Source organism: Lissotriton vulgaris, chromosome 6 (assembly GCF_964263255.1).
Source record: "Lissotriton vulgaris chromosome 6, aLisVul1.2, whole genome shotgun sequence".
In the NCBI taxonomy this organism is placed as follows: domain Eukaryota; kingdom Metazoa; phylum Chordata; class Amphibia; order Caudata; family Salamandridae; genus Lissotriton; species Lissotriton vulgaris.
Genome location: NC_141694.1, coordinates 138,791,569 through 138,808,686, shown reverse-complemented (window position 1 = coordinate 138,808,686; position 17,118 = coordinate 138,791,569). Strand labels below are relative to the sequence as shown.

At 44.6% G+C, this 17,118-nt stretch overlaps 1 protein-coding gene across 1 annotated transcript in view; it reads left to right on the top strand.

The window, feature by feature from the left end:
- SDE2 (spliceosome associated SDE2) overlaps positions 1–17,118 on the top strand; it is a 200,834-nt gene that overhangs the window by 68,497 nt on the left and 115,219 nt on the right. Inside the window, exon 3 of the mRNA XM_086926176.1 lies at positions 2,121–2,232. Coding sequence (XP_086782302.1) covers positions 2,121–2,232 — 112 coding nt within the window. The remainder of the gene's footprint in view (positions 1–2,120; positions 2,233–17,118) is intronic.

The following is a 17,118-nucleotide window of genomic DNA, read 5'->3' as shown; positions in this document are numbered from 1 at the left end:
ACACATGGCCCCATAATGATAAGCTCCGGCGCGATCCTCTATGTCTGCGTTCCTGGTTCATCTCCAGTGCTCCGCTTTCAATTCAGTGTCTGCGCTGTTTATAGATGACTGGAACACCCCTGTGTGTGTAAGTTAGTACTGCCTGCAGTTTAAGAAAAGATTTACCTCGGAGTCTCTGCTCTGAAACTCATAGTATCTCTGTCACATTGTAATGGTATAACGGCATAAGGCAGAACCGCCCACTATATAACTCGTGAATGTCGTGCATTTCTTGTGGTATTGGCTTTTGTTCAGGACACCCCCTTGGGGAGTTGGTTTCGCCAGGTTTAAAACATTACTTTTGGATCCCTGCTTTTGCCCTCAGCAGTCTGGGTTTGGAGTCACCAAACGGTGCCACAGCCGAAGAGTAGGAGAGTGAGGTGCAGCGGGAACCTCTCTCTTCTAGCTCCCACAGTTAGCTCCCCACCTCGCATGCACTTGTTGCGTCTTCTTTGACGTCTGTGCCGGGGCCATACGAGGACATAGAGACAGAATTATTTATTTATTTATTTATTTTCTGTTGGGGACTGCGAGATCCCCCTCTCTCCGCTGCAACCGTTGGTTTGGCCCAAGTCCCTGGCTCATTGTGCTGTAGCCTCTCACGCCGGTTCCAAGATGGCGTCGGGAAGCCGCCGAGTGTGAGTCGTGGATAGGGGGGGAGGAGGACCGCGACTAGGAAGAGTGTGGAGTAGGGAAGTCTTCCTGCTCTGGTGTAGGAGTGCGCGCAGGCCGCCCCCTCCCCCCTGTTTATAAGTGAGTGTGATCCTGGGCCCTCCCTTCCTTCCTAGTGTCTGTTTGAGCTCGGCCCCCCTCCTGCTGTGTGAACCGCCACTCCTCTGTATGTGAGCGTGCGGGCCGCCCCTTACACCCCCCTCCTCCAAGTGTGTCTGAGCTCTGGCCACCCCTTCCCTTTGGATCTTCGTATTATTGTGCTAGCTCCCTGAGGTATTTTGAAATATAATTTAGCAGAGAAATGTATTTGAACAAATTGACTAAAACAATTAGAACTCTAATTTGTAAAGGGGTCGTTGGCTAATGCCCAGCCCTGTATTTCGAACACTCACTAACAATAGGCCTGCTCGAGTATTTGATGACGTCAGGATTAATGCAGTGTCAGGAGAGAGAGAGACAGCTTCAGTGACTGCCAGGACACCTGGAACTAGGGGATTAATGCAGTGAGTGACGAGAAAGAGACCGCTTCAGTGACTGCCAGGGAACCTGGGACTAGAGGGTTATTGCAGTGAGTGACGAGAGAGAAACCGCTTCAGTGACTGTAGGGCACCTGGCCATTAACGCAGTGAGTGACGAAAACGAGACCGCTTCAGTGCCTGTCTAAGCACTTGGGACCTGGGCATTGATGCAGTAAGTGACGAGAGAGACAGTTTAGTGACTGCCAAGGCACCTGGGGGTCAACAGGGGGTAAAAGACATTAACATTTTCAATGCCATTAGCTCACAACAATGTTATTGCCAGACCTATTGCATTGTAAAAGCTGGTTTGTAAGTTATAATCAATTTAGAAGTGCTTTTAGTCCGCAGCTAGTTTAAGTCGGAATGTGTCAAGTGACTGTGTACATTCACACTTTCTCTGACCTCAACTAGTAATCTTCTCACTAAGGTTTTAAAAATTCTTTTGATTATTTAAAAAAAAAAATGATTTTATTGATTTTAATAATACATACATGAGGTACATTGGAAATGTAATACAATAGACTTTAAGTGTTATTGTTACTTGATGAAATAGTTATCCTTGTAAGAGAAACCACCTTTCTACCGGTATTGATCTAAAAATGTGCCTGATTATTGGCAGAAAATAAGGGTTAGAGTTCATATGCGTCTTTGGACCCCCTGAATAGGCACCATGGACCTACAGGGGTCCGCGAACCACGGGTGAAGAAGCACGGTTATCAAGGTCTAAGAGCCACAGAGCTGGACTTAGTGATTTCTTGTCGTGATTTTTGGATACGTTGTAGTTCATTGACCAGGTTTGTAGGATCTAAAATTAGGTAGGTAGAGCTTGTATACAGTTCAGTAATGTCCATGATATAATTGTAACATCTTTTTATTTTATTTATTTTGAAGGGTTTGGATCTATGCTGCGAGCTCTTGGTGCTCAAATTGAAAAGACAACAAACCGAGAGGCTTGTCGAGATTTAAGCGGAAGACGACTTCGTGATGTTAACCATGAAAATGCGTAAGATGTTAATGACACTATTTTTACATTACTTATAAATTATATTACTTACTTATATTTAAATATACATTACTTATAAAATGGCTTACGTTTGGTAACCGTCAACCACAGCACGCAGTAAAAGAAATAATAAATATTGCAGGTCTTGAATTTAAGCTGCTTGATTTTAGGACAAGTTGCATTTACAACATTCCTAGAATTAATGTGTTTGATTTCCCTTAAAATGTATGCTGCAAATTTACAACAGCGAAATGGAAATAATGTCCGCAACCGTTATTATTTAAGGTATAGTGGGAGAATAAAGATTTGAGAGGGGCTACATTTTCCAGTTGGAGCATTTTACCATATGACATTGCTTTCAGGATTCCATTATAAATTAAGCGTCACCAGTAAGTGTAATTTCTATGTCTGGTGCTTTTTCTGATGTGACATCCATAATGATGCTGTGGAAGCAACCTTGGCGGCGAACGCACCTTTTGCAAGCTATTCCATACTGCTGCCTCAGATTCTCTGCATATGATGTTCCTGCTACAGACCGCCTCGAAGTTTGAGTGCTCCTGCTGGTATTCTGTGCCACAAGATTAGTGTGCTGCCTCTGAACCTCTTATTGCTGACAGCTTGATATATAGGCACCGTGCCTGGCTTCTTATCCTCTGTATCAGTATCGATTCTTGAGTTGATCTCTTAGAATCTGCCATGTTGGCTAGTTAGGTCCCTTGAAAATTCTTAAAAACAACTCGGATGTAGAGAGACTTTGAAGTTATTTCGATTAATATTAATATTGTATATATTGTAGAATCAGTGCAGCTAGTTTGGGGTAGTCCGCATTTCCAGCATGCCAGGCAAAGGAGTAGAAAGATACTAACAGTGACTGTGTAGCACAGTATGAGAAACCTAGCATTCATGAAAGGGGCAAGAAATAAGTACATGTTAAATTACACATGAGTCAACTTATGCTGGCATAAAAGAAGATCTTTCATTCCTGTTCGGTTTACCTTCAATAGAGAGGTCAGTGACTGGAACAAATTAAGTGACTAATGTGGTCTGTGTCCCCACCGTCCCAAGGCACCAAAAGGTTTAGCAATTCAGGAGAAAATGCAGAAGCCAAGAGGAATTCTGTATACAAGCAGAAGTGGAAGAAACCTTCAGAAACGCATGCCTGCCCTCCTGTCAGTTTCTTTCTATTCAGATAAGATGGGAAAAATGTGAAAAAGAGAATCAGTGACCTCTTTGAGTTCAGTAGAAATGAGCTGACAGTTAGGGAAACCATTGCAGAGGATAGTTTATTCCTACACCCATACTGCGCCAGGTGACATAAAGGGCAACTTACACAGTGACAGAGACCCCTTGCACAACAATTCATTTTTATTTGATTTATCTAAAGTATTTGATGGCATGAGCATGGCCAGAGGGGCCGCAGAACTAATTACAGATAACTGGCCTTACAAAATACAGATGTAAGAGGGAGAAGCTATAAAGGAGGGGGTGTTAACCTGAAAGATAAAGTCTGAAAAATGTGTTTTCAAATTCTGTCAGACTACTTTAAAAAGGTCAGCATTTAGCCAGCTATCTGAAATAGAGTTAAACAAATATTAGGGAAGGAGGAAACGCACTCTCAGGAACTTAATGCCTTTATATTCTCACGTAGTTATTCATGTTTTTAAAGGAATCTCACCCATTAAGACAGTTAGTGGCATGCTTCATCATTTAGTCTTTGCCCAGATAAAGTCAGTATCTGGACGGGCGCTACCTTGACCATCAAACAAACACTTGTGAAGGTGCAGGGATGTAAGAATAAAATTCCCTAGGGTTTACTCCAGTTGTAACCTGTCATTTTATTATGGGGTCTGTTGGCAAGATTAACAACCGGTTCAATGCTCTTGGAGAGAATGAGTTCCTCTACCATTTTCAAGCCTACACCTTTCACCCAAAACAACTGTCCTACGGGTCGTGTGGATTTCTTTAGAACCGACCTTAGGTCCTTGATTTTCCACAGTTGGGTATGATTTAATGACTGTGTGTGGTATTATACTTCTGAATGTCACACTCAAACAGGAAGAGATTGTCTTCTTGGTCTGGAATTGTGACTTGCAAGTGGGTGTACTTAAAAACCATCCCCATTATGTGTGCATCCCTCCATAGAAAGCTTCACAATGGAAGAAGAAAAGCAGCATAAGGACTATAAGGGAGTCCAGTACCGTGTGTGGGAGGTGTCATCACAAAGAAAACCAGACTAGATTACTAGCGAGCAAGTGAAGGGGGGAAGATATCCACAGTCTCACACTCTGCTCTGATGCATTTTAGTCCTGTGTACATCGGTCTTGGATTAACTTTTCACAAGAGTTATAGTTTGTTACCTGAAAATCCATTGGTGGTTTCATTAGAAAGTAACAACTGGCCTCTTCCAAGCTATTCCATCATCCAGCAACTGGGAAGCAGAAGGAGGTTGGTCCTATTTCGGTACTGACCCATCTGTACAAATTCTCAGTTGGCCAAGAAGGGTTTTTTTAAAGAAAAATTAGAACTGTTTAACCAGCATTAGCACACTGAGCCAATAGGACCAGCCACTAGTCGTGTTCAAGTTGCGCATATTCACATCATTAGGCTTTGCTTATTCCTCAAACTTAGGTTGGCGTTGTCATCCATATCTCATAGTGCAGGAATGTAGAAGGTGCAACCTCAAAGCCTTCAAAAGGCAGGACATCATCAAATGTAAAGGAGAAATGTAAAAAAATTAAAGATTGGAAACTAATAGTTGATTGCAGAGAGAGGCAGTATAATTATTATGAATGTAAGCATATTGGAAGTAGGATAGCCAAAAGTTGACCTAGTAAACAAAGTTAAAGACTTAGTCGAAGTACAAAATTGGGCTAGGTTCATTTACTTAAGATTAGTTCAGAGTGGAAATCTAAGGATTGCCTCTGTTCGAGACATGTGTGCTGAAAGGACACATGCTTTTCATACTCCTGCCATCTAGTGTTGAGTCTGGATGTTTGCAAATTGTTTTTCTTCTTCTAAGAAGTCTTTTCCAGTCATGAGGTAAGGTGGTGACTCCTTTCGGTGATAATGCGCATGCAGATCAACTGCATTGTTAGATTGTTTTCTTTCCGCAACCGGGTTCAGATGTGTATTGTATTGCAGCACTCGATTAGAAACTGTCAATCGGCGTCCCTTTGGTTCACAGTTCACGTACCCTAGTCTGTATTGTTTTCGATCGTATTTCCACCTTCTGCGTATCGAAAATGTCTGAAATCTTTCGTTATCTAATACAAAGCTTCAACTGTGGCCTTCAGGCCCAGCTTGTTTTTTTCTATCTACTTCCATTCGAAGATCCATCATCGAGTCTTCTGCCGATGGAACGGACGCCGTTTCAAATCTGTCCTCTGTGCCATTCCAGATACCTGCGCACCGACCTTCAGGAGGTCTGTAACCTCTGTCTTTCCCCGGAACATAAAGAGGAAGACGATCCAATAAGACTATCCGTCTGGCTCAAAAAGAGATACACACTGGCAGAATATCGAGGACACTCCTGATATCTTCGGAGAAGATGTTGAGCAAGAAGAGATGGACGCGTCGGCAGCTTAAGAAGAAGAGGCCTTCTCCGTCCAGAACTCAGATTCCGAGTTAGAGATTGAAATAGAGTCCCACGATGTTCCAGCTAAACAAGGTGTAATACGTAACAAAGCCCCTTTGCTCACCAAACCCACTCCAACTAAACAAAAGGCAATTGGGCCACCACTGCCAACAGGCACCGAGAATCTGATTCCAACAGCCCTCCTTCCGGCTCGGCACTGAAACAGCAAGTCGATCCTTCTAGCTCGAGTCGTAATGATATATCCCGTCAGTACCCAAATATTCCAGATCTAAAGCCAAAAGGACAAATCCAGCTCAGCACTGAATTTCAGCACCAAAACATAAAGAAGCTCCTTTAAAGCCAAGGAGCCTATTTTAGAGACCATGAAACAAAAGGGGGATCCAAAGCAGAAGAAAATTCATATAAATCCTGACACTGGCCACATTACAACTAAGCCAACAATACCATCTTTCAAAAGTAAAATAGACACTGTATATAAGATTCCCCTCAAAAAGAAAATTGACATGGCTACTAGTCCTATTAACATTCCTCAAACACCATCACCTTCTTCACCTATTATACCACCTTCAGATCCTTTACACATCACACCACCAGGTTCTCTAAATAGAAATCATGATATAGTGGATAATAATGATGACCCCTATAATCAGCCACCACCTGACCTATGGGATGACTTCAAAATAGACCCACCTGTAGACACAGACCCAGATCTATATCCAGCTAAACCTTCCCCTCCTGATGATGATACTGTTTATCAGGAGATAATTGCTAGGGCAGCCACTTACTATTGTGTGACTTTACATAAAGAAGTCCTAGAGGAATATTTCCTATTTGAAACCTTAGCAAACACTCACAGAACATCACAGTCCTTGCCTATGCTAAAAGTATGATGAAGCATGCTGATGATATTTTTAAGGAGCACGAAGATTACCACCTCGGGTGGACAAAAAATATAAACTTCCTCCATCTGTTTTTATTAAGGGTCAGTTGCCTTTGGATTCTTTAGTAGTCTCTAATACCTGTAAAAGGGCAAATACTCAACATCAGGTGAGGCATCACCTCCTGATAAAGAATCAAAATTAATAGATGCCTCAGGAAAAAGAGTAGCTGCTCAATCAGCCAACCATTGGCTCCTAGCTAATACACAAGGCCTATTGGATAGGTATGATAGGCCACTGGGATGAGATGGAAGAACAATTACAATATCTCCCAGAAGGACACAGGAAAAAGGGGCAGGGATTAGTGCAGGCAGGTAAGCTTATCTCCAATTCATGTTTCAGATGTGTTGGATGCTGCAGATACTGCTGCTAGAGGAGTCAATACCAGCATTCTACTCAGGAAACATGCATGGGTCAGAATTTCTGGTTTCAAACCAGAAGTTCAACAAACTGTTCTTAATGCACTACTTGATAAGGAACACCTATTTTGGCCTCCTTCTACAGAGGGGGCTCCAAGACTAATACCACAGATGCCAGCGCATCTTCGTATAAAACACAAACCCAATCCTCCCCCTCTAGAGGATTCTCTAAAGCTGGATATAGAGGTTTTTAAACTTTAACGGAAGCGGTAGAGGTACACCAACACTCGCCTCTCCATCCACTAACAGTGGCTTGCTATCACTTCCCCCTCCCGATCATTCATCACCTTTCGGGGGAAGATTACAACAATTTCTTCCCATTTGGCAATCAATAACAGCAGACAGATGGGTGTTGGACATTATCCAACATGGGTAACTATTCTTAATGCACTGTTTAATAAGGAACACTTCTTTGGGTCTCAGATAGACCAATCGCTGGAAAAAATGAAAATGGATGCAGAGTGGCAATATCAATGGGAGCACTTAAGTATCCTTTTACTAGAGGTTCCTTTCATCGCTCTTTTTAGAGAGGGGACTCCAAGACTAATACCACAGATGCCAATGCATCTTCATACAAAACACAAACAGTCATCCCCTCTAGAGGATTCTTTAAGGGTGGATATAGAGGTAACAACTTTAAGGGAAGTGGTAGAGGTACACCAACAGGCACCTCTCCATCCACTAACAGTGACTTGCTATCAGATCCCCTCCCCGATCATTTATCACCTGTCAGGGGAAGATTACAACACTTTCTTCCCATTTGGCAATCAGTAACAACTGACAAATGGATGTTGGACATTATCCAACATGGTTACTGCCTGGAGCTCACAAGCAACCCTCCCAAAATTCCACCTCATATTCACAAACTGTCTTTACAACACTAACATCTGCTCATACAAGAAGCACAAGCTCTTCTAACAAAAGGAGCTATAGAACCAGTTCCATTACAACAACAAGGATCAGGTGTATATTCACTATACTTCCTAATTCCTAAAAAGGACGGTTCATTAAGGCCAATCTTGGATCCCTGGCCATTAAACCTAAGCATATTATCAGAACACTTCCATATGGTCAAAATGCAACAAGTACTTCCACTTTTGCAGCTAGGTGACTTTGTCAGCACTAGACGTAAAGAAGGCATAGTTACATATAACCATTCACTCAGCACATCGCAAATACCTCAGATTTGTGTTAGGAAAAAATCATTATCAGTTCAAAGTACTTCCATTCGGAGTAACAACTGCTAAAGCAACACTTGCTGCCGCCATTAACGGCGTGCACCGAGGCCACGCCCCTTCGAGGCCACGCCCCCCTACCGCCTTCCCTCTTTCTATAAACCATGTGCATCTGTCGGAAGCGCAGCGGACAAGCGCAGCGGGCGCGCCTAAGGCAACCCTGTCTGCGCCCGTCATCGCCAAGACATCGCCTCTCGCCTGTCCCCCTGGCCAAACTCCACGAAACTTACATCATTATGATAGGAAGCGTCTCCTCTCCCTGAATCCGGTCCAGAGATGTGACAAGCTATTAGGCTGCCTTGGACAGACATGCCTACAATGCAAGTCCTGTAACTTTGTTACACCCAAACCCTGCCTATCTGGGCACAGAGCTATTGTGCCAAAATACACTTCCCTCACGGTCCTCCAGTTGAATGTCAGGTCACTCGTAAAGCACCACCTTGAAGTTAACACCCTCTTAACTGATGAGAATCCTGATATTATATTTTTATGTGAAACCTGGCTCCATGATGATCTGACCAGCGTCCCGAGCCTCACGTTGCCAGAAGGCTTCTTAATGAAGACTATCAATAGAGACTCTAGAGGTGGTGGCAGAGCAGTCATCTATAGAAAGCTATATACCTGCTCTTTTACAAAGGAAGACATCTGGGGCTGTGAAAGCGCTCGTTTCAAGATCACCACGGGTCCCCACTTTGTCCTGTCTGGGCTCTATATCTATCGACCCTCTGGATCCCCCTCCAAGTTTATCGAGGCACTCCTAGAGGTGGCTAATGCCTTAGTAGTGACTTCGGCTAACTTCACAATACTGGGAGATCTTCATCTCCACTTCGATTCCACTCTAGACCCCACCATCAAAAATCTCCTGGCGGACTTCACAGCCTTACAATTAAATTCACTAATTCATACCACCACACATTCCGCTGGACATTTTACTAGACCCAGTCTTCACCAACATCCCGGAGGCTGACCCACCCAAACCCATGGGGTTGGACTGACCACTTTCTCATCAGAATTACGATGATGGTAAGAGAATCGCCCAATAAAGAAGAGTCAATTCGACGTCTTAAGAGACCATGGCACAAACTGCTAATTAGTGATCTACACACCATTCTAGGAGAATTCCACCATGAAGAAAATAAGGATATTAATATGTTATATGCAGCTTTCCATGACTGGATTACAAAAGGACTTGATACCCTTATACCAGCCAAATGGACTAAAGGACGTAGTTCCCCCTCCAACCCATGGTATAATGAAACTCTGAAAACCATGCAGAAAGAATGCAAAAAAGCTGAGCGTAGCTGGAGAAAGGAGTACAAAGACAGGGATAAAGTTCTCTACCTGTCCAAATTAAAACTCTATCACAAAGCCATCCGCGCTGCGCGCGCGTCCTTCTACGCGAAAGAAATTAATTCCAGCACAAATCCTACGAAAATTATTTTTAAATTGGTGCAAGAACTACAGAATAGTAGTAATCCAGCTTCCTGCATTACCTCCACACAGCAGTGCGAGGATCTCGCTGCTTTCTTTATAGAAAAGGTGAGAAACATTTACAGTGCTTTTACGCAGTACCTTCCTGACCTACCTAACCCCTCCAATCCATTCATCAATGGCACTATGCTGACACTCATACCTGAAATTTCCCATGACGATCTAGCCAAACTTTGTAGGAAGGTTAAGTCTGGCTCTCCAACAGACCCCATGAGGCCGGCCCAATTTCTTGAATCTTTAGATTTCTTCATCCCTTCCTTGACCACGATACTTAATCTCTCCTTCTCCTCGACTGAGGTCCCAATTTGTTGGAAACGAGCATGGGTCTCCCCCATTATCAAAAAGCCTACTTTAGACCCCACAAAGCTAGAAAATTTTAGACCTATCTCGCTGCTTCCATGGGTGTCTAAACTGGCAGAAGCCCATGTAAATAATGTGCTGTCCCACCACATGGTCCAAAACAACATCCTGGACCCATCTCAGAACGGGTTCAGGCCAGGACATAGTACCGAATCTGCCCTTCTGTCCACCACTGAACACCTCCGGAATATACTCGATGTCGGTCAGAGTGCTGCGCTGATTCTGCTTGATCTCAGCGCAGCCTTTGATACGGTCTCCCATAACATCTTGTTAAAACGCCTCGAGGCAATAGGGATCATTGGTCTTGCCCTTGATTGGTTCCGTTCATTTCTGAAGGACAGATCCTTCCGAGTTTCAGCCCCCCTTTTATCTCCCGGTCCCACTCCATCGGCCAAGGAGTTCCCCAGGGCTCTGCACTCAGTCCATCCCTTTTTAATCTTTATGTGCAGCCACTTGCGGCAGTGGCCAAAGAGTGGGACCTAACGCTGGTGTCGTACGCTGACGACACGCAGCTGTCCTCACTCTCACTGAAGGCCCTTCCATCTCGGCCACGAGATTTAGGGATGGCCTGGCTGCAGTTGCCCAGTGGATGACGGACAACTGCCTGCAGCTTAACGCAGGTAAAACGGAGGTGCTGCTCCTCAGAAAAAACTCCAGCTATTGGAGTGAACACTGGTGGCCCTCTTTGCTAGGCCCCATTCCACCACCGAAATCCCTGGTGAAAAACTTGGGCGTCTGGCTGGACTCCTCGCTTAGCTTTCAGACCCACACAAAGAAAGTGGCAGCTACTTGTGTGGGCCTGATGAGGAGCCTCAACCTGATACTCGGTCTCTTTGATTCCAAAACTCGTCAGCTCATCGTTCAATCCATTATTCTCTCCCGGTTAGACTATGCCAGTGTCCTATTTCTAAGCGCCAATAAAGCAGAGATAGCGCGGCTGCAACGTGTACAGAACTCAGCGGCGAGAGCCGTGGTGGGCCTCCCTCGCAGGTGTTCCGTCAGAGCTACTATTCAAAGACTACATTGGCTACCTATTGAATCTCGTATTCAATTTAAGACCCTCACCATTGCTTTCAAAATCCTTAAATCGGAATGTCCTGAACTCCTACGCCCGCTCCTAGTACCTTATGCCCCTCAACGCAATTTGTGCTCCTTAGGTCAGCACCTTGTGACAATTCCTCGGACTAAGCTCTGCCGTATTGGCGGCCGTTCTTTCAAAGTTCTGGGAGCAAAACTCTGGAACTCCCTGTCATTAAACATTTGTTCCTTGGAAAATCTGTCCGTTTTCCGGAAGGCTATTAAAACTCATCTGTTCCCATTGTCTTAGGCCATCTCCCTTCACCCGCCTGTCCCCTCAGTAGTTTTTGTGGTTCTTAGCGCCGGGACGCCTCGTTGCTGGGGCAGCTGTTTGCGCTTAATCAAACATATAACATAACATAACCCGTAGTGTTCACCAAATGCCTTGCAGTGGCAGCAGCACATCTACGAAGACAACAAATCCATGTCTTCCCATACTTAGGTGATTGGCTAATAAAAGCCAGCACACAGACCAAGTGTGTGCAATACACACAAATCACAATAAACCTTCTACATCAGTTAGGATTTCCAGTCAATGCTTTAAAATCCCATCTTCAACCCACTCAAATACAACCATACCTAGGAGCCATTCTAAACACTCAAATGGCTCTAATCCCAATGCAGCCAGGATTCACAAGTTTCAAACATTGTTAATGCAGTTTCAAAACAACCAGTATCTAACAATCCGAACTTTGGTGCAGTTACTGGGAATTATGGAGTCATGCAGTGCCATAGAACCCATTGCAAGACTTAATATGCTTCTTCTTCAAGAATGTTTAGCACATTAGTGGAATCAATCACAGTGTCAGCTAACCAATCTAGAGTTGGTAGACTGCTGCACACATCCCACGCTGCAGTGGTGGAACACAAAAAATTATCAAAAGGGCGGCCCTTTATCAACCCTATTCCACAAGTCGTGCTCACAATAGACTCATCTCTCACAGGGTGGGGAGCAAATTTCCATTATTTAACAGTTCAGGGTCTTTGAAATACCACCCAACAGAACCATCACATCAGCTACCTAGAACTGCAAGCAGTTTAGCTAGCATTAAAAGCATTTCTACCCCCTCTGATAGGGAAAGTTTTCCTGGTATGGACAGTCAATATGACAACAACATATAGTGTACAAAAACAAGGGGCGGCACCTCTGTGCAGCTGTCAACGCCTCTCTCAGACCATGTGGCTTTGGGCAATTCATCATAAAATCCAACTCTTGGCAGAACACCTTCTAGGGACAGACAAAAATATTTACCGATCTCCTCAGCAGAATGAGGCAACAAGTACACAAATGGGAACTTCACCCACAAGTTCTCCTTCTGTACTTTAGAAAATGGGGATTCCCACAAATAGAGAGAACTCAAAATGCCCAGACCTCGCCTCCAGGTCCCCACACCCTCTATCCAAAGGCAATGCCCTATGGATCAACTGGTCAGGGATATTTGCCTATGCTTTTTCTCCTCCTGTCTCTCTCCTTCCATTTCTGGTTCGGAAACGTAGGCAGACATCTCTCACACTGATTCTAGTGGCTCCCACATGGACTTGTCAACCGTTGTTCTCCACACTGTTAGAACTTTAATAGTTCCACACCAGAAGCTTCATATATCTTTAGGCTTTCTCACACAGAACCATGGAGAAATAAGACATCCAAACCCAAAGGAACTCAACCTAGTGATTTGACTCCTGAAGTCATGGAGTCTGTATACTTAAATCTACCACCAGATTTTATGTCAGTTCTTAAGAAAGCAAGAAGACCCACCTTTTAGGGCATGTTAAGCAGCAAAGTGGAAAAGATTTGTGATATATTGTAATAACACAATTGAGCCACTAAATGCATGTATGGAAAGTATTATTTTCTAACTTTTGCATCTACAGGGAGTTGGCTTCGCCTACACATACATTTGATTACACCTTGCAGCAGTAGCTGTGTATCTTCAAAACAGACAACATTTATCCCTATTTAAAGTTCCAGTAATTTGAGACAGAGAGGCAAGATGGCGGCCATGGCGTGGGCTGTGTAAGCAGCTCAATCCCTCACTCCAGGCTTCGATGAGGAGAATGGCTTCCCATGCTGATTTCGACCTACCTGTTGATATACGACTGCTTTAAACATGGAGGACTGGAGCAGTGAAGCGTGGAACACCTGGGCTGACTCCCGGCGAACGCGGTAGAAGCAGAGGCGTAACGGCGTAGCAACACGTTGGATTCACCTGCGTCGACCCATAGCGGCTCGGCTACACCGTGCGGATGTTGGTCGGCTTTCTCCTTTCCCGTCACCGAGCCCCTTTCTGGCGGCTCCCCGTCCTGCTGTTTGGGTCCCATTGTAGTGTTGTTCGTGGACGAGGGGGTGCCACGGCACGAAAGAAGATGCCGCCGAAAACACTGTTGAAGGTCACCACACGCAGCGGTTAGGCTAAGGAGCAGCCAAAAGCGGCGGAAGCGGGGGAGAGTGTCGATGGAGGGCTGGCTGAAGGAGGTGAGAATAGCCCAAAAAATGTCTCTCCGAATGTGAGAAAGGGGGGTGAACCCTCCGGAAAAAACGGCTCCGCGTTTGGCAAAGCAAGGAAGTCATACGTTGCCAGCGATGTTTGAGAGACAGATCACTAAAAATATGGGACCCCAGCTGGGCGGTTTAGAAGCAGCTCCTGATAAAGCTATTATGGTGGGCGCACCCGGTGAACATTTGCTCCCCAACCGCATAGTCACGGGGATATGATGGAGGATATGACTGCTAGTAATATAAATATAAACGTGGACGCAATAACCATTGAAAAACAGCACATCACAGTTCTGAATGCTCAGAGTGCCGAGAATGGTGAGAGCTGCATTGTGGGAAATGGAGTCTCCGATAGTGTTTCAAAGGAGCTGCTGACTGGCAGTCTGGATAATCTCGTATCAGAGATAGACTTGCTTGCATTAACGGAGGGGGGACCCCTACAAGATTTGATGGGGGTGCAAGAAACCGGCGTCAATTTTTATTCGATGTCGGACCCATCGTCAGATGAGAATACTAATTTAAGTAAGAATTGGGTGGATTACAGCGAGGGTAGCAGCTCGGTGGAGGAGCTAAGGCTAAATGTAGCTTCGCCAAATCTCAGTGTTTCCACTATTAAGAGACTGAAGAAAAGAGGGTCACACCGCACTAAATCTAAAAATGAGGAGCAGGTTTCCGAGACTGGGCAGGGAATGTCAGGAACAGAAGCAGACGTGCCCGAAGGAGAGAAGAATGGAAACTAAACGAATGTTCCTCAGCAGATTACTCTGGCCACAATTTACAATGATGAGTCATAGAGCGGAGAGCAAAACTGAGAATTCACGAACGCAGGCTACATGCTGCAAAGTAAAGAATGCTATCCGACGGGCGATACAAATCTGTTCTGATACAGCCGATAGTTACTGAAGCGGAGGCCAGAATATCTGTACTAGAAGCTGATGCTGTCGCTCAAAAATTAGTTAGTCTATCAAAGCTCATCGTGATGATCTCAGCTATAAATTATCAGAGCTGGAAAATCCGACTCGCAGGAACAACCTGCGTTTTTTAGGTATTCCTGAGAAGGAGGGCTCTGATATGCGGAAATTTGTAGCTGAACTATTGTCTGAAGCTTTTCCAGAATTGACACTTTGAGACTGGTCAAGGGAAATTCAAAGAGCACATCGGTTCCCGTTTATTGTTTGGAAATCTCGTTAAGGAGAGTAAGAACGCCCCAGAGCAACCTTAGTGTGCTTTAACAATTTTTTAGCCAGAGAAGATATACATGTGCTAGCCAGGCCGGATAAAAAAGTGTTTGCTAAGGATTGCAGCTTCTTTGTTATGCCAGATTTCTGTCAGGCCATAGTGTCTAAGCGTTGGCATTTACGCCAACTGATACCTGATTTTCAAAAAGGGGGGCTGAGGGGTATTTGCAGAATCCGGCAAAGCTCAAAGTTATGATAAAAGGGCAAACAAGATTTTTCCTTTCAGAAATCAAGGCTAAAGAGTATTTGGATACTTTGTAGTTAGGGGTATCGGTAACAAGGTTAAACTAGGATCTGTAGTGTGTCTGCCGGTAATGGCTTAGGGTGGGGTTTTTCCCTTCTGCGTCCCATATTCTTTATAATATATTCTCTTCTACGGGCCTGGGGTGGGGGGGGGGCAACGCTTTCCATAATTTGCAGGGACTGATTGTCCCAGGGCCTCATATGGTGCGTTGGGTGGGTGGGGGGCTGGGAGGAGTCAGGGGGAGGGATGTGGAGTTAAGGTGGTGGGTTTGGGGTGTAGGTGGTGGGGGTTGAAAAGTCAGCAGCAGGTCAGAAGCATCTCATGGTGGTTCTTTGTATTCAGAAGACGTTAAAGGACGACAGGATGAACAAGAGACGTTTAAAAGATTATATAGGTCTTTATGTAGTGATGGTTCAGTTTGTATTGTCAGCCTTTGGAAATGGATAGGAAATTAAAGATCTGTACTCTGAATGTATGTGGTCTTAATGATCTCAAGAAGCGGCAGGTTCTGGCTAAAGTTGTGCAGCTATTACATATTGATTTACTATGTCTACAGGGAACGCATGTTGCATGGTCTAACAGGGGGTACTTGAAAAATTTAGGTCTGGAGCTTGTAGTATGTTCTAAACAAACTGGGGTTAAGAGAGGGGTTGCGATACTTATAAAACGAGGGCTGGGCGTTGGTACAAAATCTGCTGCAGATAAATGGGGCCGATGGGCAATTTGTGAGTTTAAGATTAATCAATTCAGATTCACACTCTGTAATGTGTATGGTCCTAATCTGGATGACGCAGAACTTTTGAATTTCCTGAATATAGAAGTAGCTCAGTGGACACAACCGGTGTTAATGTGTGGTGATGTGGAAAAATACGTACAGCATAAAGAAGATGCCTACGAACTTAGTGAAAAAACAGGTAGAATGTTGGCGAAAAGATTAAGGGAAAAATCAGTTTATAACGATATCCCCAAAATTACGGATTTAAATGGAGCTTTGCAAGAAACTAAGGAGGGTGTCCTTGCAGCATTTCAAGGATTTTATCAATCTTTATATAGTAGCTTGGGGTCTGAATTAGGTGTTGGTGATGAGGGAGAATATCTGAAAAATTTGACCTCAGAAGTGATGTCGGATACACAAAAAACGCTATTATCTGCTTCCTTGGTATGGGGTGAAGTCGAGCTGGCATTATTAGGTTTAGCTCTGGGTAAGGCTATGGGCCCTGATTGTATTCCACTGGAATTCTATCGAACGTTTAGGAATATATTGAAAAATGAACTATTAGAACTCTGCCAACAAGCCTTTTTTGGTAATGCACCTGATTCTTGGTCAAAAGCAACGATTGTGGTTTTTTAAAGGAAAAAAAGATACTGAAATGGGGTCCTACAGGCCCATTTCGTTACTGAATTCAGATAGTAAGATATACTCGAAGTTAATCGCTAATAGGCTGAATGATTTTATGCCAGGTTTGGTCTAACAAAGACAACATTGGTTTATCGAACATAGAGATACCACAGACCACATTAAAAGCATCATTTCGGGGGCGTGGCCAAGATGGCGGGGTGAGCGGACGCTTCTTCCCGCAGCTCACCCGGCCCGACTAGGCCCGAGCCCTTTTTCGTCAGCTTCTCTCCCCCCGCTGAAGCTCAGCGACTGAGGGACGAGTGGCGGAGACCCTGGGGCACATATTGATGCAACTTTGGCCCCGAACGAGCCGGCGGAGGCACGCTTAGAGACGATAAACGAACTGCGGAGCGCTTCGGGGGCGGAGCGGAGCGGAGCGCTGGCCTGGTGGCCTGG